This window comes from Heptranchias perlo, chromosome 34 (genome assembly GCF_035084215.1).
Source record: "Heptranchias perlo isolate sHepPer1 chromosome 34, sHepPer1.hap1, whole genome shotgun sequence".
Taxonomy (NCBI): Eukaryota; Metazoa; Chordata; class Chondrichthyes; order Hexanchiformes; family Hexanchidae; genus Heptranchias; species Heptranchias perlo.
In genome coordinates, this window is record NC_090358.1 from 9,733,504 (window position 1) to 9,758,505 (window position 25,002).

General features: G+C 41.7%; 2 protein-coding genes across 3 annotated transcripts in view; one reads left to right on the plus strand and one right to left on the minus strand.

The window, feature by feature from the left end:
• The window catches only part of polg (polymerase (DNA directed), gamma), a 30,834-nt gene extending 22,143 nt beyond the window's left edge, over positions 1–8,691 (plus strand). Inside the window, exons 18-24 of one of the 2 annotated variants that reach the window (XM_067971401.1) lie at positions 270–405; positions 992–1,238; positions 2,349–2,471; positions 3,161–3,329; positions 4,050–4,258; positions 4,836–4,996; positions 7,502–8,691. In XM_067971401.1, the coding sequence (XP_067827502.1) occupies positions 270–405; positions 992–1,238; positions 2,349–2,471; positions 3,161–3,329; positions 4,050–4,258; positions 4,836–4,996; positions 7,502–7,566 (1,110 nt within the window). In that variant the 3' untranslated portion in view covers positions 7,567–8,691. Of the gene's footprint in view, positions 1–269; positions 406–991; positions 1,239–2,348; positions 2,472–3,160; positions 3,330–4,049; positions 4,259–4,835; positions 4,997–5,365; positions 5,523–7,501 lie in introns of those variants that run through there. The other variant, XM_067971402.1, reaches the window with a different exon arrangement.
• Positions 7,408–25,002, minus strand: part of fanci (FA complementation group I) — a 61,266-nt gene continuing 43,671 nt past the window's right edge. Inside the window, exons 29-38 of the mRNA XM_067971400.1 lie at positions 24,797–24,924; positions 22,435–22,503; positions 19,767–19,863; positions 18,738–18,922; positions 17,817–17,873; positions 14,121–14,180; positions 13,160–13,249; positions 11,663–11,758; positions 9,422–9,553; positions 7,408–7,968 (exon numbers count right to left, since the gene is read on the minus strand). Coding sequence (XP_067827501.1) covers positions 7,903–7,968; positions 9,422–9,553; positions 11,663–11,758; positions 13,160–13,249; positions 14,121–14,180; positions 17,817–17,873; positions 18,738–18,922; positions 19,767–19,863; positions 22,435–22,503; positions 24,797–24,924 — 980 coding nt within the window. The 3' untranslated portion in view covers positions 7,408–7,902. The remainder of the gene's footprint in view (positions 7,969–9,421; positions 9,554–11,662; positions 11,759–13,159; positions 13,250–14,120; positions 14,181–17,816; positions 17,874–18,737; positions 18,923–19,766; positions 19,864–22,434; positions 22,504–24,796; positions 24,925–25,002) is intronic.

A 25,002-nucleotide genomic window follows, 5' to 3' on the forward strand; every position in this document is an offset into this window, starting at 1 on the left:
AGCACAACGGGATCACTGGGTAGTGATCAGAAGCAAGATCACCAGCTGATTTTTTTCCCCTGTTCCTAGCTCTGGGTTACTGAGCCCAATTGTAACACTCCTACAGCTAACTTAGCTCAGATTAAGAATGGAATTTTCCTGGTCTGCACATCTCATTACTACCCAGGGCAGTGCATTTACTTACTGAGGTGCCATCTTGGGAGCCACTATTTTATTATTAACTTTTGTGAACAATATAAATGGATTGCATTCCTTCCCCTCCCTCACAGGCTGACCGTGTGGGTAGTGAGCTAAAAGCAATGGTTCAGGTACCGCCCGGGTACCACCTGGTCGGAGCAGATGTCGACTCGCAGGAGCTGTGGATTGCTGCCATCCTCGGAGAAACCCATTTTGCTAGAATACATGGTAAGCCGGTCACGCTGAGGGTAGAGGTGTTGTAGGCGCATAAAGCCCAAAAGTAGGCTTCATCGTAAGGTTCAGACGTTGATCTCATTTAAACAACTTACAGATCAAGGAAGCACCTCCCAATTGATTTTTATCAAATAAAGATCCTGCGATCACATGGCCTTTCAGCCTGACTCAAATCATGATGTGCCAGCTGCATCTTTCTACCTTATATTACGGGGGTAGGTAAAGCAGTATTGTTTGATGGAAAGTGGGTGGTCGGTCTCTGGCCTCTTGTGCATACCCCCCTCCCTTTGCCCCATCATTGGCAGCTGTGCCTTTAGCCTTCTAGTCTCCATGCTCTGGATGACATTAATCAGTCTTGAATTAACTTATGGGGGCTGTCTGGGTTTAACCAGAATAATAGGCTATCTATGTACGCCCTAGTGTGCCAGGATAGTGTAGAAACCTCTCTTCAGTGGGATCCTCACAAATTAATTTTCGCGCTCTGTCTCTGAAGTCTGATGCAATTAGCAAACCATTCAGTTTGGTGACTCTTGTATCTTTGGCTATAAATGACTTTCCATCCACACCTCCCTCCCCTCAGGCTGCACTGCATTTAGCTGGATGACACTTCAGGGGAAAAAGAGCAGTGGTACAGACCTGCACAGTAGGACAGCTGCCACTGTGGGAATCAGCCGGGAGCACGCCAAGGTTTTCAATTACGGACGGATATACGGTGCCGGGCAGCCATTCGCGCAACGGCTCCTCATGCAGTTTAACCACCGTCTGACGCCTCAGGAAACCGAAGAAAAAGCGCGGCAGATGTATGCAACGACCAAGGGCATCCGGAGGTGAGCTCTCTCCATAAACCATTTACTCACTCCAATTCATTCTTATTGACAAATAACATGTTTACAGTGACGCTTGTTAGTCCTTTGACAGTGTTAAAGAGTGCAAGGCTGGGGCATCTAGTGACAGCATCAAGCACCTCTTGGATGGGTACCATTGTGTCACTTGATTTTTCCGTTTCTCACACTAGCTCTCCTCACTTCTCTCTGAGTCAGGTTGCATGTTCGTGTTAATTTTGAGTGTGATTTTTGTGGTGCAGACTCACTCATTTACCTTACATGAAGATGCAGGACTATCCTCTGCGGAGACTTATGTCCTGTCTGCCTGGGATGGATCAGATGGGAGTGTGAGGAAAGAATGTGCGTGAACAGTTGAGGGAGATTAATCCACACTGAATTAAATTGGTTATTTTTCAGGAGTACTGTATGTCCATCCATGCCTCCTCTTTTCGCCTCCCACCACTCAGTTTCTCACCACTGTCACCCATTTTTCCCCCATCTCTCCTGAAGGCACTGACTCTTGCTTATGGATAGTTCCATAAGCAACAGCTATTTTCCAATACCTCGCTCAAGTGTCCATTCTTCATGTGTGAGCCTAAATCATGAGTATCAGCAGCTTGTCCAGACTTCAAATGCAAATCCTGATGTACACTGACTATGCTACATCAGCAATGGCTAAGAATACATGCACAATACTGTACAATACAATACAAAGCAGACTGTGGATTGAAATATTTATTTATTTAAAGAGTTAGCCGATTACATAACTGTTAATGTTAATGGAGTGGGAAATCTTCTTCATCTAGTCCACAAACAACAAATAAAAGTATGTGGAAATTTTCCTCCAGTATAATAAACTGATGAGTTCAAATAACAGCTGAGGAGGATCAGTGAAGGCCACTGAAGTGGACAACTTAAATGGTTTCAAGAGACGATTAGATGTATTTCTAGTGAAAAAGAGGATGGGACGGACTGATCTCCGAACAAGAGGCAGGCTCGTTTAGCCTAATGGCCTAAGAGTTTTTACGGTCTCGTTTCATTACACTAACATTAAAGAGCAGAAACTGAAGTGACTACAGCCTGAATGCCGTCCGCTGCTTTGGTTTGAAACAGGTGTGTGCTTTCAGAAGATGGGGAGTGGCTGGCGAAGGAGATGGGTATCTCTGTGGAGAGAGCAGAAAACGGAACAGTCTCCTCCAAAGACGCACGGAGAATCCAGACAGAAGCTGCAAAAAGGTCAGCGTGCTTCTGGGAAATTGGTAAATGTATACCAAGCTAAAAATATCTAAATTGGTATAAATGTATCTATGTCAGTGACTCTTCGAATGAAGTTGGGAGGGGCAGGGCTGGTATTTGCAGCCCACCTTTTCTTCCTCTGTGGCTTACAACAGACTTGCAACTGGGCCACTGTTTGCAGCCTGATTGATTGTAGGATACTGATCTTTCTGGGATTCAGCTCCCTCTTCTTGCAAGGGAATGCTGTTAGGAGGCGGGATTATCCCAGCTTCACTTCGCATGGCTCAGTGCCTTTGGGCTGGGGGGGTGGCGGCAGTGGGATAATCAGCCTGGATTCCCTGATCAATACCCAGTGACTCCTGCTGGTGTGTGTGCGCGCATCCGCATGTACGTTGAAGGCACGATTAATCTCAGCCACGATGCTCCCGCAGTTGAAAAGCCTGCCTCATTGTCTGGCCTCGTGTGAAAAGTGGTCCAGTGAGGAATTGGAATTGTGTCCCATTACAAGCCAGCACCTTTAGGGGTGGGGAGGGAACGCTAAAATAAAATTGTACCAAGTTCATCCAGAGCCCCCGAAGGCAGGGTATAATCCTCACTGCCTTATTTCTCTAACTTCACTCATTACTATGCTATGTTCAATTAGAATATTCAACAATTTTAAAGCATTTTCTTTCACTTGGTCTGTACAGGTCTAAAGGTGCCAAGTGGAGGGTTGTGAAGCAACGGGTCTGGAGTGGGGGCACAGAGTCCGAAATGTTCAACAAACTGGAAAGTATCGCCACCTCCCGCTCCCCCCGCACTCCAGTATTGGACTGCTGTATTAGCAGAGCTCTAGAACCAGGTGCAGTAGGAGATGAGGTATTGCTGACCCTTTAGTCATTCTACTCATTTCAAAAAGGTTTAATATAGCAATGTCCTTTTTTTAAAAAAACCACAATCTTGGGATAAAGCACAAATGGCATTTATACAGGAGCAGCATTGATCCATCTTACCTCCCTCATTCTTCAGGCTTTTAAAGCCTAAGCTAGGAATCACCTAAATGCAACATCCTGAACTACATTGTAGTGTCTCCTATTCTTTGCAACCCTTGGTGGTGGTTTGCAATGTGGACTTAAGCCCCTCTGCTTAGTTGGTCAATAAACAAATGTTCCCAGGCTATGACCAGATTTTCTTTGTACAATGTGAACTTCTTCCTTTTGTTCCTTTTTATGTACAAAAGTGAAAATATGAAAAGTTTGGAAAATGTGATTGACCTTCTTCTACACTTTATTTTCCACGATTCTATGAGAATATAGTTGTTTTTTTAAAAAAATCTTTGGGCCTATCCAGATAGACTGCTTTTCTGGACCCGCACGGTGTTAAGTTCCTGTATCTATTCAAAATGTAGGTAATTGCTTTCTCTATTTCAGAGAGCTGTAGTTGCTGGCCTGAGAGTGGACAAACAAGTTTTATGTTGAGAGTTTTGGTTGAAAGAGTGAAAGCAGTTCGTTATGATATTTTAAGACTTAACAGCAACAGTTTGATTCATACACCCTAGTTTGACCATTTTGCTGTTCTGCCATTCCTTTCCCTCCATAGTTCATGACCAGCCGAGTGAACTGGGTGGTGCAGAGTTCGGCTGTGGATTATCTACACCTGATGTTGGTCTCCATGAAGTGGCTGTTTGAGGAGTTCAGTATTGATGGTAGATTCTGTATCAGCATTCATGATGAGGTCCGTTATTTAGTGAATAGTGAAGATAGATATCGAGCTGCGCTGGCACTGCAGATTACTAACCTCCTAACACGGTAAGAGACTTGATTTTTTTTCTTTCAGATTCAACTTTCTTTTTCCAGGTGTGACTTTGATTTCAAGTATATATTATTCGTTCAAAATTAAATAGGTATTTTTTTTATCTCCTCCAATGGCTCAGTTGATATGTAGAGTGTGAAACTGAGCAGGTCTCAAGTTCAATTCTGAGCCTGTGCTGAGTTAGCTGATTGAAGTGCTGCAATTGCTCCTGATAACTACCCCTTGACCACCTGCTTAAAAGTGCACGTGAGTGGACGCAAGGATCAAGCTTAGCTGGGACCGTCATTCCCATTAATTGCCTGCCACCACTCACTGTCTACACCTAAATGTGAAGAATGGCCACTTGGGTGAGGTGCCAGAGAATAGTCAATGCCCCCGGAACTGTACTTCAAGAGTTGGCACCTTCAGCACAGGAAACAAATTGGGAGAAATAGGAAAGGAAGTTTATTGTAATGTTTGATTTTTTTTAAAAAAACAGTAAATAATTTGCAAGATGTACTCCAAATATAGTGTGTGAAATATTTTGGTAGCTGACCTGTGCTAACAGCGAACCCCACCTTTTCTCGTTTCAAGCTGCATGTTTGCCTACAAGCTAGAGATGCAGGATCTCCCGCAGTCCGTAGCATTCTTTAGCGCAGTGGATGTCGATCAATGCTTGAGGAAGGAGGTGGCGATGGATTGTCAAACTCCATCCAATGTCACAGGGCTGCAGAGACGATATGGGATCCCACAAGGTACAGCTGACGGCCGTGTGTGGTGGGGTGTGCGTGTGACTAATTATGAACTTTGTGCTCCTACCTGAGAAATTGGATAAAATGGTTGATGAAATGAAGAATGAATGCTAGAAACTTGAAACAAAAAATAGAAATAAATGTACGGGAAGGCAGAAAGAGAGGTTAATATTTTGAGTGGAACTCCATCAGAACTTAATATGATCATTTCTTTTAACTGGAAGTTGGTGCAGTTTTTGTTACATTTATAATGAGATATTTTGTTGTAATGGGTGAGGATTACTTAAGATTGAAGATCTCTTCCCCTACCCCAATCAGTGTTTCTTTTCAAACTTATTTAATCCATTGTTGAAAAATTTTCCATTTTAACAGTTGTGGGCCTCCAACAGCCCATGCAACAAGTTCCTGATCTTTGAGTGGAGCAGAGAAGCCACAATTAATAAATGGGAACATCACAGGTTAGATTAATAGCATGATAACACCTGCTCTAAACAACTAAGTTATTATTCCATCTTCTCCATTAGACTCCCTGTAAAAAAAAAAGTTGTTTCTCAGATCAAAGTACTTTCTCTCTTTCCATGTTTACAATAAGCCAGTTACTCTTCAACCATTGGCAGCAGTATAATTAATATCACTTTTGCTTCTTTGTTCACCTCAACGCCTATGATTTAAAAAAATCAGGCAACCTCTACAGCGTATTGGAGTTGCATTATTCTAGACTATAGGTATTCAATGTTACTGTGATTTTCAGAAAGAAACCATTTTGAGGTAATCTAATTGAACTTTTCCAGATTGTGAAGGCAATTGACAAAACTGCTCCAGGCAAAATGTTCACTATGTTCACAGGACACAAGTTACAAATTAGGAAATTGGCAGTAAGAAGGGAAGTGAAGGGACCATTTTCAGCCAACGGCTAACTGAGTTGTGGAATTAGTTACCAGGGAGGACCATTGAAGTAGACAGTGTAAATAGGCAGAGACACAATTTGATTCATCTCTATAGAAGGTAGAGATGATCTGAAAAAAAAATGGACAATGTTGGGTCTGATGAACCTTTTCCTGTTAATATCCTCTCTTCTGTGATCATTTAGTTCTATGTTATCTTTGACTAACTCCTCAACATTCCACTCTAAATGAAGTACTTACAGCCTCTTAGTTTGAATATGTCACACATCCACGTGAGAGTCAAACTAACAAATTGGTTCCTCTGCGGGAGGCTTGCAGTTCCTCTGGTCTACAGCGTACAAAAGAATTGACAGAAAGGCTTACAGGAGCTGCACAGTACCAGATGTTAATTAATTATCAGCTTTTACTCTTTGCTTTAAAAGATTAATGTGGCACCACTTTAGTCATTATCTTTTGGAGCTTACAAAATATACATCTGTGTTTTTTGGCACCATCTGCAAAAGAAATTCTTATAAAAACTTCTGAATGCTGGCAAATGGCCCATTTAACACTCACCCCTGCCTCCCACAAGCATAGCTTTTGTCAAGCTCTCAAACAGTGGCTTTGATACTGACTATAGCCAAGTCCAATTCTAATCAGCCCCCCATGATGGATAATAGTTCTTCCTAATATGTGATTATATATTAAACTATCTAAAACTGGAGTGCTACAGTTGGCATCTGAACCATGGAGCTCCTGAGTACTTTCCAGTGACTCCTGCTTCCACCTCCCCAATTAAATAGCCTTTCAACACTCACTGTCTAGCTTCACACAGGAAGAACTGCATTTTGGTGAAGTAGGAGTGGGAACTGTATCCTAACAAGGGTCAGTACCTTCCAGCGGTGGGTAGAAAATTAATTTTTTAAAAAATCTTTGGCTTATCTTCTCGCCCATTAAGGTATTGTTGACTGGAAACCAAACCATCCTACCTCACAAAGGAACTGGATGTCGAAGACACTAACACTGAAGTTAGAAATGGGCCTTTCTTGTAACTGCTGCTACCACATCTGGCTGGGCTGAACCATATGAACAAGAAAGTTTATCATCCTGTGCTAAGTTAGCTTATCTTACCCAAAATGACAAGCATTGTTACAATTATTTTCCCAGCTAGACGAGGGAAGGATCATCACTCCAAATAGCTAGCCATTGACTCTGTTGGGAACTGCATGGAGGGACATGATTCGGCTTGGCTGAGTACCCCAGTAGTCAAAGAGCCTGACAACACTCACTTGACTTTAGCAGATCACAGGGGGAAGATGGAAATCTCTCCTGCAGCTGCTGCCACCACTACAAGACCTGCAAACTTTTGTTGAAAAATGAAATCTCTTCACAAAAGCAAGAAACACATTGTTCAGAGCACATGTCCTGCCAACTGATTATGGATTTGGCTTTCCTGATCAGAATCAATTCCAGTTTCTCCCCATCTGGATATGTTAGTTTTATTTTAAAAAAAGACACCCATTACTTGGAAAAGTAACAGTTAAAAGTTTTGTCACTTTTTTAATCAGTTTGAATTTTTCAGTTTTTAAACATACTTTGTGATTTACACTTTTCTTTCCTGCAGGAGAAGCACTAGATATTTATCAAATCATTGAAAAAACAAGTGGGTCTCTTAACAAAAGAAAATAAAGATAAAACAGGAACAAGTATTCTTCAGGCCAAAATAAGACCACTTCAGGGAAACAACACAGCTAACCCAATTTATCGGGTCTCACTTGAACTGATCATGAGTGGTGGTATTTCTCTGCCACTGAACTTGTACAAATTGATGATAACTTTACGAGAACGTCAAGACAACCCCTGAAAATCAGGATGGGAAATGATTCAAGTAAGCATGACAGAGCTGAACTGAAAGTCCGGAGAAGGATGATTACATTTTGAATGGTTCAGATCCTGCAATGGGTGCAAATTCACACTGTATGTCCTCACTTATTGCACACGCCATCTGCCATTGCTGTTATAGTTTCACCTTTTTCTTCTTTTTTTCTTTGGTTCTCTGTTTTCCTGGTTTTCATCTACAGGGATATTTGACTAAAAGACAGTAAAAAGTGCTGGTGTATTAATTGTACAACATATAAACCTCTATTTAAATGTATTTGCTTCATTTAACACAGAATTTCAGTAATGCTCAAAGACGTCTGCTCTCTTTCCTGTGCTGTAATTACTATAATTGTATCAGTATGAGCTGTGAATAACCACTTGACAAATCAACATGATCGTTTCTCAGTGATTATTCATGGGTCAGGAATTAGCACCATTGGGTAGCAGTAATAACTGGGTGTATTTAAAGTCTCTTAGTACGAGCAAGCTACTTGGCACAGCTCTCACTATAATTGTGCGCTCCATACTCACTGCAGACACTCCTCATTACCACTCACCAATCAGAAGGGAGTTGACTTGCACATTTAATCAAAGTGTAAAGTTCAGACTTCCTTTTCACTCCTACTGTGCGGAATTCCTGACACACCATCCTCTCTATTTGTGATTTAATCGCTTAAGATACGAACAACAACTGTTTTTTTTGTATATAAGGTAAGAATTGTTCTGGTTGCTTAGATGTAGTGATGTTGAAAATGCGTTAAGATTTCCTTTCAGAACACATTTGATATCATCAGTGACCATAGCATGTTTTTTGACCATAGCATGTTTTTCTACCCTACCCCTCAATGATTTGTTATGCTGCACTTTATATAAATTATGACAAACTACATTAAAATGCTGAGTAACCAAGACACAAAAAGAAAATTTATTCCATGACTGTTTAGTTCAAAAGAATTATTAAAAGTAAAATTGTTTCATATGTTAAACTGTGCAATTGACATCTCTATGAAATATGAAAAGTATTCAGTAGGAATAACAATCATCTAACAGGGACTCATTGCCCAAGACCATTTGCAGCACCTGTACTCTTCTACCTGTGACCCTTGACAGACTTGCTGCATCATGTGCCTCTAGCTTCCATTCACAGCCAGCCCGGATAGGATTCAGTGCCCCAGCAAAAAAACAATGGAATGCTATTATGCAGTAGGATTCTCCCAGCAACCATAAAAAGGCCCTATTATAATAGAACTATGCAATGGACTATTGACCCTGTACTGTCTCATAAGAAACAGGAGCAGGAGTAGGCCAACCGGCCCCTCGAGCCTGCTCCGCCATTCAATAAGATCATGGCTGATCTGACCCTAACCTCAAATCTAAATTCATGTCCAATTTCCTGCCCGCTCCCCGTAATCCCTAATTCCCTTTAGGAAACTGTCTATTTCTGTTTTAAATTTATCCTTTGGGGAAGTGCCTCCACTTAACACTCAACTGTGCCATGATTGAAATTAACTCAATGTGGAGAATTGCAGGCACAGACCTACACCTCCCTCTGTGGTGTAGTGTATTACAGCAGTCAATAGTGATCCTTGAGCAAGACATTGCTTGGGACTGTAGCCTTTGACAAAATGACCTCAAGAATCAGAAACTGCTTTTCCCTCTTTACCTGAACTTGTACTTCATTCCCATCATCCTGGATTTCCTCCGCTTCCTGTTCTTGGAGTGCTGCATCCAATGTGGCTGCATTAATCCGGAAATCTCGTGACGTGCTGAGCTTCATGTACTGCATCAAGTTCACCTATAAGAGGAAAAAAAAAACCTCTTTAGTAGATTGAGAAAGTGCAGAACATTGGATCACTTGGGCTGCAGCAGCTTTTCAAAGATAACTTGCCGACTCATTTGTAACAATTGAGGCTGAATCCTCATGTCAAAGGACTGGGTCACGAGGAACGACTGGAGCAAATTGGGCTGTTCAGCTTTGTAAGGAAACATCTGGGAGGGACCCCACAAAGAAACAAGATAGTAAATGACAGAGAAAAGATAAACACTACAAATTAAACTGCAACTGTAGAAACAAAGAAGCACAGATTAATGAAAGATAACATTAGAACATATCAAAGTTCTTCATACAGAATGATCAACATGTAGAATAGACTTCCAGATAGGATAGTAGCGGCAAAAACCATGGGTCCATTTAAGAACAAGTTGGATACGGCGGTTGGGAAGGGGCAGCAGTAAGAAAGGGAACAACTGCAGCAACTTTCTGGAAGATTAGCCAAGATGGGCTGAGTGGCCTTCATCAGTATTTAGTGAAAGAGAAGAACCAGCTTAGTTTACCAAAGCTGTCAGGCAAGAACTACATGTTGCCTCAATTCTCCCCATTGCTGTATCACAAATGTGTGCCGAGTAAAGTGGTCCACTTGCCACGGCTGTCTCTGCCAGATTATTATTCTAAATATATCCATAGCTTTACCGGCTACTGCCAACCCTTTACCTGAAACAGTATAAGGCTTGAGGAGAAAAAAATCTTTCAATTTTTTTCCAAATGATGTTTCCTAGATGTTTAAGGGGCAGAGTTAGGGCCATGAAGGGGAGAATATAGATTTCTCTGGAAGAATGAAAAACAGGCCAGATGTCCTCATCTGTACCTATCCTTGAAACATAGCCATTTTAAGCTTGTGGATCTTCATCTCCCTGTGAATCAGTCAGTCTGTGGCTTTTTAAAAAAAAACAGCACATTTTTGCATTTTACCATGTTTTAAACTATCAGTGACCAAATTCAGCAGTCAGATGTGTGATCACGATGCAGTGTACAAAATTTGGGCCAGATCCTTGTGCTAAACTCCCAATAACAATAACAGCCATCGACTGGCACCGTTGGTAGGAAGCAGCAAAATACCCTTGCCATTAATTGCACTGATGCCTGTTGTATCCCACTTTGAGCTATTGTGATGATAATAATAATGAGAAAAAAATGATTTATTTGCTGTAAGCTGGGTAAACTTGCAAAAGAAAAATTCTGAACACTCCATTTATCATGGGCTAATGTAGTTTGCAATGTTGCAGTGGGCAGAAAGTGGAAAATCTGTATCTAAGTTTGGCAATAATCTGGAAAATTTTAACTGTCTGGAGAGCAGCAGCAGAAAGCACGTCCCTTGATTCAGATTTCAGTACAGGGTTTTTTGCAAAAATTGTTAAATTTTTAACATAGCTTAAGGGTCTTTATCTGGCACACTGTATGCAGTTTAGGTCAATTGATAAGGATATTACTGCCCTTGAAAGGGTACAGAGGGGAGCAACATGTTTCAGAAATTTAATTTGAGAGGGGTTAAGGAAGTTTGGATTGTTTTCTTTGGAACAGACAACTTTGAGGTGACATAAATGATGACTTCAAGATTATGAACAGGTTGACAAAACTGATCCAGGCAAATTGTTCAGCAATGAAAGGCTCAAATCCCAGGGGACTAGAATTAAAACCAACTTTGGAGTAAGGAAAATTAGAGGTCTTACTTCTTCACCACAGGGCAATCAATTCATAATATAAGTTATCAGGAAAGTATATTGAAGGTGGAATAAATGGGCTTGAGACATTTTGATACATCTCTGGAGAAAGGATTGAGGAATATAGCCAGACGATCGATTGGTGGAGTTGATCAGGGTTGATCTATGAAAGAGAGATAGACTTATTGGGCCTAATGGCTTTTTCCTGATCTGTAACATTATAGATGCCACAGATAGAATTATAAAGGAGATTGACTACCCTAGGGACAAGCTGTTTATATTTGCTTCAGAGTCTTTTTGTCTCTCCACGATAATGTAATTTTTCTGACTGCAAAAAACAAATAAAACAAACTCAAATCGCAAATCAACATGATTTCCCCAATAAAGTAGGAGGGCAGCCACCTACCTTTGATTTCTTGGTAAGGTGAATCAGAAATTTCTCATACTGCTCAATGGCAAATATCAGATTGGGTATTGGCTTGGTTTCACGGAGCACTCGGGCCTGAAAATAGAACAATGAGACATGACGTAAACTACTGTCAGCCTGAAAGACTTCGTGCAGCAGGTCACTGAAAGGGCAGGGTAATGATCACACCACATCTTTTGAATGAATGCACATATAATGCCTTAAGGATCCATAATTATCCATGAAGATTATAGCAAGTTACAAATTTATTTCACAAGTGAGAGTGTTACAGTAACATTTTGCACATGACAACAAGAAGTGAGGCATTTCCAATGGCCTAGTCTAATGGTTCAAAGCACCGCAAGACACAGTACAGACCCACAGAAGGTCTCATGTTTGATTCCCAGTATAGGCCGAGTTAATTGATCTTTATTATGTACTTTAATTGGCCTCTTTGCCCTTGGGCTGGAGGTGGGGGTTGAAACAACTTGGGTTCACACTTGCAAACACTATCCAATGACCCCTTCTGGAAAAGTGTTGGACAGCTGCTAGCAACCATGGCCTTCAGGAGAGGAGGTGAGAAAACTAGTGGGGGAAAAAAAGTTGTTGCCAACATACAAATTATGTCACACACAAGAGTGTAAAGTGAAATAACCAAATCCTGTCACAGAATGAAATTTCGGCAAAACCTCAATACTAAAATTCACTGAAATAATTTATTTCCTTTGTAATTAACATATATAACCATTACTGTTCAAACTAGTTAATTAAAAAAAAATTCTGCTGGAAATTGTGTGTTTAGACGTCAAATGAGATTAGGATAAGGCCTGGCTGTCATGCCCTCCACAGTTAAGGCTGGCTGAAGCCTTGGGCTCACACACAATGATCGTTTAGCTGTAGCGGAGGCTGCCAACACCTGTGAAACCACACCCCAAGAGTCAGTCGTCAGGAGAGGAGATGGGGAAAGCTAAAAGAAAAATCAGATTCTTGTACCTGGCATAAATTGAAATATTAAAAGTAGCGTTTCTAACTTGCTTCAATCGAATTCTCAGTATAATGCCCTTGAACCCTTCTGAGTATGATTCGTCTTTTATTTGTACCTACTGAATATATCTTTAGATAACGTAATAGTTAATGGTTATTATCCCTCTTAACAGGCTTAGAGGTCTGAGTCATGAGTAAAGACTAGAAGTATATAATGAAAATTACTTTAAAATTAATTGAGAGTGGGACAAAGGGCCACAAGTTCAAACTCGTAAAAGGCAAATTTAAGACCACTATCAGGAAATTCTTCTTCACAGTGATTAACACATGGAATGGATTCCTTGATAGAATAGTGGTGACGAAAACCCTGGAATCATTTAGATGCTGCAATCGGAGGACTTTAGGGTCATTCAGTATGGATGAACCAAGATGGCCAAATGACCTTCCTCATCCATAATTATGTCGTGAACAGAAGGCCTCTGAACTGGATTATAGATTTTGCAGATCCTATACCGTTGCTGCGGTGATGGCTGCCATCTCCTTCTTCTTGTCCTTTTTCTTTTCTGCACCTGCTCCGAAGCTCACCGTCTCACTCTGGATATTCTATTCGGGAAACTCGAGAGTTAGAATTAGAATGGTCAACAACTTGTTCTTTCCCCCGCCCTACCCCAAAACAATAATGAAATATTCACATAGTTACAAGAACTACAACCTACTCAAAATAAGTGTACTACAAGCTATGATCTGAAACTTGGGGGACTTCCCAAATAGTAATGGTTGACATTTCAAACAGGACAAATGCACAACTGAAATACAGATTCTTTTCAAAAATAAATTTTAAAACAATCTAAAAGAGCCCCATACTTTGATCATATCTATACTGAACTTAGTCAGCGCAGGTATTTACATTTAACAGGCTACATTAGTTTACGGTAAATGAACCACTTGGTGTGCCACAAAACAATATATGCTGGTTGCAGGTTCAACCCCTGGTCCATGCTGAGTTAACCAACATCTCTGAGGGTGCTACAATTTCCCTTGGATTGAGGGAAACATCAGTCAGAGTTCCTGTTCCTAATCACTATCCAGTGACCCTTACTGGAACGTATGTGACCAAATGTCAGGTGAGAACAGAGTTGAGCTTGGTCATGATGTCCCTCCCTTCCTCCTCTCCCTCCCTCCCCCCCCCCCCCCCACCACCCTAGTTAAAGTCTGCTAACTGGGGTGGGGTGCCGGATTTGTTATTATTTCTTTAGATAACTAACAGAACAAAAAAATCATAGCATTGACTGATTTACGCCACGTCGCAGTCTGCAACAGTACTGAATATCCAGCATCGGTGCGCACACATACCAAACACCCAACACTGACCCTCTGCAACCAAATATTACACAGTAACTTAAAATGTACCAAAAATTGCTAGAAAATCATATACAACTATATGAATAAATACTAAAAATGAATTGTTACATACCTGAACATAGGTTATGAAAGCATAGCACTGTGGGGTCAGGTGTGATCCTGAAAGTTTAACCTGAAGGCAACAGATCAAAGACTTTAACTTACCGTTCGATGGATTGTTTATCATATGCCTAGATTCTATGGTGGGAGAACTTTAACATGTTACAACACGTTACACCACGTGGTGGAGCGATGCACGCTTGCTCTCAGGTGCTGCTCAGCTCCTGATCTCGTTGCAACGCTGTGGGAGGTGCCAAGCTCCTCGCGACAGAGGGAGGGAGAAAAATGAAATAAAATCAGATCTCTAGGCTCTTCTTGCATGCAGTCTCATGGCACTGGCAGAGTCTGAAAGCAGGTCATCCCTCAGCCTGGCATGGTTTGTAACCCACAGCAGAGGGATTCCATACCCCTCTTTGACCAATCTTTTATTCACCTGTCCTGATACTTTGTTCTTTGGCTTCCAATCCAATTTTTGATTATGCCTGTGAAGCACCTTGGAATGTTTTTCTACACTAAAGATGCTTTATAAACGTAAGTTGCTCTTGAATGCATTATGCCTTGGACGGCAGGATTGCAGATTGTAGCTGCAATTTCCCACCGGCAAGAGTTCAGTATTGCCTGTACCAGCAAGGGTGAATGCAAAGCAGAGATCAGCTGCTTTCCCACAAGGACCGGGGTGGGGGGGGAATATATGACCTGCCAGACAAGCACCCCAGGACACCCTTATTCATTTCCTAAACAACCACTGGTAGAAGGCTGGGGCCAGGTTGTCTGCCTTTCCTTCTGGCTGGGAAATGGAGCAAGAGCTGGAGGGGGAAGAATACATTAAAACAAACAAAAAGCTGTCTCTACCCAATGGTTCAGTGTATAAATACACTGTCTGATGTGTTACTGAGGTATGTGGACCAGGAAAGTCTCAGGTTTAATCTCTGATCTGTGCTGAGTTAACTGATAGCAACTGATGAAATGGAAGGGTGCTACTTGGCCTCAGTATCACAGAGGAGGGTAATCAGATAAAGTTCTGACTGGTATTCAGCGACCCCTGTTGGAAATTGCATGTGCTTACACTTCGAGGACAGGATCAGCTTTGACTGATGCCCTCCATGGCTTAACAACCTACTAACACTGTCAAAGTATACGCACAAAGAATGGTGCTGGAATGTTGCCAGTGGCCATGGAACCAAGTCACTGCCTTTAGGAAGGGGGGAAAAAATGATGTAAATCAGATTGTTTTAATCTGTCCCACCAACTAGCACAGGGTAGTTTGTGGCTCTGGATCTACCAGGGAATTGTTTTGCTGCCCCCTTGTGGTTCCATTGCTTGTAAAAAGAATGCAACACCTGACATTACCAGCAACTGAACCTCTCCTAGCTTGACCTGTACTTTGTAGACTTAAACTATAAAATGCTGGAATACAAGAATGGAATCTATACAATGTGTATAAAACATTGGGGTATAAAACATCAAGGTATACAGCAAATTTTATTAAAGAGGTAATGTCTTAATTGAAAATGCAATTGTATTTGGGAAGGGAGAACTGCTGTATGACATGATGCGCAGATGACACAATTATTCTTTAAAATTACATCATTGTGTTCTTCATTTGCTAACAAATGAGAAAAGGTGTGTCCAATATTTTTTCATGAAGGTGATGCTCTTTTAAATAAATATTCCACACTGATCAAGAGGGAGAGAGAGAGTTGTACACCAACTGAGGTCTCTTTTCCCAGGAAATCATCTGTGAATTAGGTCAGGCCCAGGATACAAAGAAAGTAATAGGAGGTGCAAAAAGGAAATATGAAAAAAAAATTGCAAGTGATAGCAAAGCTAACAGCAAAGTTTTTATAAATATATCAAGAGAAACAGTGTGGTAAAGGGGAATGTGGGCCCAATAAAGATAGATGCAGGCAAGACTATAATGGCTAATAAAGAAATGACAGACTTGTTAAATAAGTACTTTTTAATCTGTTTTCCCAGTGGAGTAAAAGGACAAAATGCCAGAGTATAGGGGAACCTAAAAGTAAGTCAAGGGAGGAACTTAGTGGATTTAATATAATTAAGAAAATAGTAATTGAGAAAATAATGCGATTTAAAATAGACAAATCTTCAGCACCTGGGGTGGAAACAAAGAAATAGGGGAAGAAATTACAAATACATAAGTCATAATTTTCCAAAGCTCTTTAGATTCAGGAATTGTGCCTATGGATTGGAAAATTGCAAATGTCTCTCCATTATTTAAGAAGTGAGGAAGGAACAAACCAGGCAACTACAGACTTGTCAGTTTAACGTCAGCTGTGGGGAAGTTACTGGAATCTATCAAGAAAAGAGTGACTGAATGCTTTGACAAGTATGAGCTGATCAAAGAGAGCCAGCATCAATTTGTGACAGGTACGTCATGTCTGATTAATCTAGTTGAATTTTTTTTTTTTTTTTTTGAGTAGGGTATAGTGGATAGGGGAGTGTCTATGGATTTGTCTATTATGGAATTTCAGATAGCATTCATTCTGCACGAGATCAAAAACGAGGCGCATGGAATTGTAAGTAACCTTGTGACCTGAAATGGTAATTGGTTGGGAGACAGAGCATAGGGATAAAAGGAAAGTACTCTGATTGGCAGATGTGACAAGTGGTGTTATTTAGGGATCTGTACTGGAGCGTCAGCTTTTCACCATATATAGTAATGATTTGGATGAAGGAATAGAGAGTTGCATATCCAAGTTTGCAGATGACATTAAAGTAGGAGGCATAGTAAGTTGTGTAGATGGGAGCAGGAAGTTACAAAGGGACACAGACAGGCTAAGTGAGTGGGCAAAACTATGGCAGATGAAGTTCAATGTCGGAAAGTGTGAGGTCATCTACATTGGACCCGAGAAAGTCAAATCGGAATATTTTCTTAATGGGGAGAGTGTAGGAACAGAGGGATGTAGGTGTCCATGTACACAAATCACTAATAGCTAGTGCACAGGCACAAAAAGCAGTCAAAAAGTCTAATGGAATGTTGGCCTTTATCTCAACAGGGTTGGAATACAAAAGTGAGTAAGTTATACTTCAGTTATATATACCCATCTGGAGTATTGCGTTCAGTTTTGGGCACTGCACCTCAGTCAAGATATATTGGCATTGGAGAGGGTGATGCGCAGATTCACCAGAATGATACCGGGGATTAGAGGGATAAATTATAAGGACAGGTTGCATAAACCTAGTTTGTATTCCCTTGAGCTTAGAAGGTTGTGAGGCAATCTAATCAGGTGTTTAAAGTGATAAAGGAATTCAATAGGGTAGATAAAGAAACTATTTCCTCTGTTGGGGGAAATCCAGAACAAGTGGGCATAATCTTAAAATTAGAGATAGGCCATTCAGGAGTGAAATCAGGAAGCACTTTTTCACACAAGGGGTATTAGAAATCTGGAATTCTCACCTCCCAAAAAAGCTACTGGTGCTGTCAATTGAAAGTTTCAAGATTGAGATCAATATATATTTTTGTTAGGTAAGGGCATCAAGGGATATGGAGTTAAATTACAGATCAACCATGATCTATTAGAATGGCGGAAAAGGCTCGAGGGCCTGCATGGCGTACTCCCGTTCCAATGTAATGGTCTTATTGTTGAAAATTCATCTGATAAATATACCCCATATTGATGTTTTTTTTAATAAAAATAAAAGGGAGCAGGCAGCTTCAGTAAATAAGAATCAATAATTCAATACTCACCAGCTTCTCAAATCTTGCAGGGAGGTGTGCCACATGTCCTGTGTAATCCTGGATATACTGGGTGGGAGGACAAAAGAAATTAAAAATTAAAGTACCATATAGTCAAGCAGGAAGAAGCAGTTTCTCATATTGTCAGGATAGTTCCTTACATCTATCCAGGAGAACTGGATCGCTAGATATTAGAAGTACTAGGCACTTACAAAGAGGAACATTTTAGCAATACTATAGAAGCAAGGCTGCTCCTCCCCCATCCTCTTCCCAACCTTCACGATCCAGTTAGATTGGCCAACTGGTGCACCAGAAGAAGAAAGCGAACACAGAGACAATTCTTCCTCCTCCTCTTTCATGTGAGTTGCCCAAGAAATATTCAAAAAGAAATTCCTGATTTAGCAGGGAATGGAGTGAGTTTGGGGTAAGAAAAAGATGAAGAATGGTCAGATTGGATCTTGGAACTGGGATTGAACAATGAAGTGAAGTTGTCTTTTGGCTGGTCAAACTCATTTTCTATTGAGATTGTTTTGACAGAAAAATTGCCAACTGTCCACCTAAAAAGGCACACAAATGATTTTACCTGCGAGCAAGTTTCTTGCACTTACCTACCAAGCCATTAAAGGAACCCCCATTTTAAAAACATTTATTATTATCCCCCCTTCCCTTTTCTTTGCTCTCCCCATCACACCCACCATGATTGAATGGTGAAAGGGCCAGGTAATTCAGATTGGGGCTGTGACGTGGTGGAATACAAACCAGGTCTATGGAACCTCACCATCCAATTTTACCCCCCTATATTACCCCCCAGGATACTATAAGAAAGTCCACCCATAAAAGTCCAATACATTGTTTACAACACCTTCTGTCTTACTGTAATCATGTAATCGCAGTATTGATCAGGATTAAGCTGCAGCAGTTCTGCATACTTACATATTTCACCAATGAGGTGAGAATGTTGTACATTTTGGCTAGCTCCTTCAGGAGAATGTCCACACAGCTCCCTGACGGAATGGATGTCTGGATCAGCTCATGGAAAGCAGTCAGCAGGGTGCCCAGTTGAAGGACAATGGCTTTCTCTACAGGTTCTCTCAAAGTTGATGCTTGAGTGTTCTCATCTGGGATGGAGAACAGATTTAATATGAGCAGCCAAGATGTTGAGCGATTGAGTTACAACCTTTAACCACCTACCTGGTTTCTACGACCTAATCTGTTATGTAGTCACTTCCAGCTTGCGGTCAATTACTACTGAAAGACTGATTCCATTCAAACTAATCCCCATTTATTACCTTTGAGGGATTTAATGGCATACAACACGTATACTGAACATGAATACAGTTCGAAAGGGCAACCGACCCTTGCAAGAAAGTGTGCATGAGTATGGACATGAAGTGGTGGTGGGGGGGGGAGGGGGAGAAGAGGAGACAGAATTGAACTTGGCTGTGAATCTCCCTCCTCCATGATAGAATAGTCTGCCAACGCTCACTGTGTAGGCTGACACATGAAGAATAGCCACTTGGATGATGAAAAGGTGGCTGGAAAGCATGGAACCGTATCCCAGCATAAGTCAACGCCTTCTGGAGAGGGGATGAGCACAGAAAATGGATTGGGGGGGGGTGGGGTGGGGTGGGCGTGGAGGAAACCTTTTATCTCAGTAATACACACTTCATTTTCGGGTCACACTTCTCAGAAGCCAGAGTACAATCATCCCTCTAAACACCTAAACAAAATAAGAAGTTAGTACAATGAGACCACTGTAGTACCTCTCCCAAGTTAATCCGAGGCCAGTTATACCAGTTCCTTTACCGATAAACTAAATGGGACTAAACTAGAACACTATGATATGACTATTCAATTGTGGGCTTATGCGACCTTGTACACTGCTCCAGTGATGCCCTGTTGCATTGTGAAGCCACTCACTATCGACCTGCAACTATCTATTCTTCCACCCATTTCCTCTACCTGTCAGTACTTTGTCAGAGCTCAGCTGGCCTTTCAGCTTTGTGATGAGCCAGTCGACTTCTTCAAGAACCTTCTCCGCTTGGGACAAAACCAGCAGCTACGAAAGAAAAAAAAGTTAGTGCAGCAACTACTGATTTTAGTAACTAAATATTCTCTTTGTAGAGTGATTAAATCAAACTAGCATAAAATGCATTAAAAGATGTGCAAAACAAAATGTGACATTTTTGTAGCAAAGTAGTTTTCTGTTTATTAACCAGATTGGATTTTATTAAATGATAAACAGGAGGGAAAAACGGATGCTGGGCTGTTGCATGTCGAACAGGCAAGTTCCCCTCCAAATCAGATACAATCCTGACTTGAATATATAAGGGGAAAAATTGGATAGGGCCTGTTTTTGGGCAGGAGTAGCACGATCTGCAGTTATCCCGCATCCAATGGTCCCTGCGCAGGCAGGGCGAGATTTTCGTCAGGCCTAAGGACTTACCTGCAATCTGTGTTGGAAATCAGCGTTGAATGAGGATTCCATGCAATTTGCACTTTCCACCAGCAGGGGGAAGCTCCAATCTCTTAAAGGCAGGCTGTCTGTTAGAAATCTCTTAAAGGTAGCTGGTACCTGTTATTTGCTGTATGTAACAGCCTGCTGTCTGCATAGAGTCTGAACGGAGATCAGACATCGCAGACATCGTAAAGCACAGATGCAGGTCCCATCCCTATTTTCACATACTGATGAGTTATCTTAAAACATTGAATAAAGGTTACGCACCACTAAATCCCACATCCTCCAATCTGCCTCACCAATCCAGACCTCACCAATCTGCCGATCTGAGGCTCCGTGCACCAAGGTTCTCTGCTGATGCACCAGAGGCCTTGGTGCAAGTGGTGGACAGAAGGAGGGACATCCTATATCCGTGGTTGGGGGGGGTGGAGCAAGAGGCCCTCCAGACATACACCCAAAAAGTAGTGGGAGGCAGTAGGAGATGAAGTCAATGCCAGGCGCACAGCATCATGAACATGGATGCAGAATAGGAAGAAGTTCAATGCTTTGACATGAGTGGTCAAGATGAGTGAGGTCAACTTTCAAGTGGCGTCTCCTACCAACTACACCACTAGCCGCATCCATTGCTCCATGCACTACATCCCCCATCATCCACATACCAACAAACTCTTTCCATCGGTGCTCAACCCTCTCACCCTTACACATTACCACCGTTGCAAGCTGCCCACCCACACCTAACAGGCCACATAAACTGGCAGCTATTCAACCATGGCAGGCACATCAGACAGACAGACGTCCCACTTTCTTGTAGGAGAAGCTGGCACATATCAGGAGGCAGCAAGTGGCAGTGGCATTTTGTCCCTCGAGCCTGTTCCACCATTCGATCAGATCAGGGTGGACTTGTGACCTAACTCCATATACCCGCCTTAGCCCCATACTCCTTAATACCCTTGGTTCACAGAAATCTATCAATCTCAGATTTACAATTCTCAATTCAGCTGGCATTAACTGGCGTTTGCAGAAGACCATTCCAAACTTTTCATACCCTTTGCACGTAGAAGCATTTCCTAACTTCACTCCTGCATGTCCTGGCTCTAAATGTTAGGCTATGTCCCTGCGTCCTAGTTTTCAAGTGTAGCAGTTCTCCAAAAACAGTTACAAATGTCTCGGCAGCCAGAAGCAATAATCCAGCCACTAACCTGTAAATCCTGCATGGTCCCTTTAAATAGCGCCGGTGGGCGGTCCTCCAGGCACTCTTAAGACATGCTCAGATTGTCGGGGTTAAGACTGTGCGTTGAGTTGGGCGTTAAGTACCAAAATGGTGTCTATCACTATAAATCAGCATTGTACACTGATTGAAGCCATTTTCTCCCTACTTTACATGCATGATTCCACGTTCGTTATCTGCGCCTGCGCGAACTCCTATACCCAAAATGGCGTCTGGCGCACGTCATGCTGGAAACGTGCGTGCGCATCCAAGATGCCATCTTGGATGTCGAAGAGGCCGTGTCGCGCCAAAACAACGGGCACTACACGGCCCAATTTAGCGCCCATATTGCTGTTCCTTCATCATCACTAGATCAAAATCCTGGAATTCCCCAGACAACACTATTGTGGGAGCACCATCACAAGGAATGCAGCAGTTCAAGAAGGCCCACCACCAGCTTCTCAGAGTAACTAGGGATAGGCAATAAATGTGGCCTTGCCAGCATCACCCACATCCCAAGAACAATTTTTTTTTAAAAAGGCAGCTTAAAGTATCACTGGCAAAGCCAAGAGGCGAGCAGCTCTCTCAATTGCAAGTGGTGAGTGACCTTGGTAGAAAATGGAGGGTAAAAAAAAAATCAAGATCCTCGCAAAGCTATAAAAAGTATCTAAAATGTCAGTACTGCACAATAGCTCTCCAGCATCAGAGGCCAATCTTCACCCCCTGCCCTGTGGAATTCTCTTCTAAGCCACTCCCATGTTGCTATCTCCTTCCATGCCTTCAAAAGCCTCTTAAAAACAGAATGATTTGATCATGGCTTTAGTCTCCTTCCCAAGTTTCTTCACTTCTCATTCAGCATCCCCTCACCCCCTTTAATGTATCTTGAGTGCATTACGTTTATTCAAAGAGCGCTTTGTAATTTCAAGTTGTTATTGCATCAAATAATCCTGCCAAAATGTACTTACCACGACAGTTGGAGCTGCAGTCTTCGAGTTCACCATGGCAAAATGGGATTGTTCCTCTATTTCAATGTCCTTTAGAAGACAAGAAAGCAACATGGTTACTGCACAGTAAACAGCAAAGCACAATCCACCCAGAATAGGAAGGGAACCAATCAAGCATGAACAATGCAGAACATAGGGTTACATAGCTATTCTGGTCGCTGCATGTAGCAACATCATAACCAAATGAAGGAAGATTTCCTCTGTTTGCTATTTCTAGTGAAATTGTAAAACATGTTCACAAAATGTATTTACAGTTTCATTAGAAATACCATCTAGAAAAAAATCATTCCCATTGACTTATCTTCGGAGGAGGGCGACAGAACCTTCCTTCAGGAGATGAAATGGGTGGGTACAGTCCATGACACAGCTGATTGTACGGGTCTGTGGAAGAAGCAGGCCCGATGGGCAGAATGGCCTTTCCTTATAGAATCATAGAAGTTTACAACATGGAAACAGGCCCTTCGGCCCAACATGTCCATGTCGCCCAGTTTATACCACTAAGCTAGTCCCAATTGCCTGCACTTGGCCCATATCCCTCTATACCCATCTTACCCATGCAACTGTCCAAATGCTTTTTAAAAGACAAAATTGTACCCGCCTCTACTACTGCCTCTGGCAGCTCGTTCCAGACACTCACCACCCTTTGAGTGAAAAAATTGCCCCTCTGGACCCTTTTGTATCTCTCCCCTCTCACCTTAAATCTATGCCCCCTCGTTATAGACTCCCCTACCTTTGGGAAAAGATTTTGACTATCTACCTTATCTATGCCCCTCATCATTTTATAGGCTTCGATAAGATCACCCCTAAACCTCCTACTCTCCAGGGAAAAAAGTCTCAGTCTATCCAACTTCTCCCTATAAGTCAAACCATCAAGTCCCGGTAGCATCCTAGTAAATCTTTTCTGCACTCTTTCTAGTTTAATAATATCCTTTCTATAATAGGGTGACCAGAACTGTACACAGTATTCCAAGTGTGGCCTTACTAATGTCTTGTACAACTTCAACAAGACATCCCAACTCCTGCATTCAATGTTCTGACCAACGAAACCAAGCATTCTGAATGCCTTCTTCACCACCCTATCCACCTGTGACTCCACTTTCAAGGAGCTATGAACCTGTACTCCTAGATCTCTTTGTTCTATAACTCTCTCCAACGCCCTACCATTAACGGAGTAGGTCCTGGCCCGATTCGATCTACCAAAATGCATCACCTCACATTTATCTAAATTAAACTCCATCTGCCATTCATCGGCCCACTGGCCCAATTTATCAAGATCCCGTTGCAATCCCAGATAACCTTCTTCACTGTCCACAATGCCACCAATCTTGGTGTCATCTGCAAATTTACTAACCATGCCTCCTAAATTCTCATCCAAATCATTAATATAAATAACAAATAACAGCGGACCCAGCACCGATCCCTGAGGCACACCGCTGGTCACAGGCCTCCAGTTTGAAAAACAACCCTCTACATGCTTTTTAAAAAAAAACACATTAAAATAATCTCCAAAATTAAATGATTCAGATCATTGATTGCATCATGAGACCCTAGAGAAAAATTTGGTATTGAAGACATCAAGCTGAGGAAATGGAATCCCTCAATTTTTCTTCCTCAAATTTTGATATTCAGTGTCAAACAGACTCAAGTCAAAAAAATGTTAGTTATGTAAAGTGTGAAAGGCTATTGGGATAAGTATACGCATAGCTGGTTAAATAGTCCATAAAGTAGTTGGTCTCTAGTCCTGTTTACGCCACAGTATCATGTATAGAATCCCACAGGTTATCCTGAATTAATATTGGAGTTTGTTTTTGCTTGATTGCATTCAAGGTCAAGGAGGAATTTTCTTCTTGGAAATGTTGCATAGAGGGTATATAATTTGGAACCTTGGGCTAAGATTGATATCCAAGTGGCTAACCTGATAAATGGAATGTGAATCATGGTCTGCACTAGTGCATCTGTATCTTCTGAATCATCACATAATTTGGCAAATTTGTGGGATAAAATTGCTAACAATTAGACATCAATATTAATTTTTAATGTAAACTAAATTACTGCATGCATTGCAGAATATTTTTGGTGATGACAGTGTGAAAGCTTTTTTTTCTGGTTTCCTGCTGAATGTTCTTAATTGTAAAGTCCACGGAATAACAGGTTCCATGGAGATAGCACAGTGTGTGGTATGCGGTCAGTCAGCTCCCACAGTATATCAAGTTAGAGCAAGTCCAGGGCAGTACAGAATGTGTTTATTGCACTGGATGAAAAACAGCCTAACTGGGCCAAATAGTCTAGTTATGTTCCATACTTCCTTGCACAGGGTTCTTACCTGATCAATATCCCCCAGGCAACTGTGGACATCTTGAGACAGCTCTTGTAGCAAGCTCACTGGACTCTTACGCAGCACATGCAGACTGAACATCATACTCATCAACCCTTTACAGAACTGCACATCTTCTGTGGAGTCAACAGCAAATTTATTCAGTATTATACCAATGTCCACTTAAAGAGGTGCTAATCGTTTCAGAAGAACAT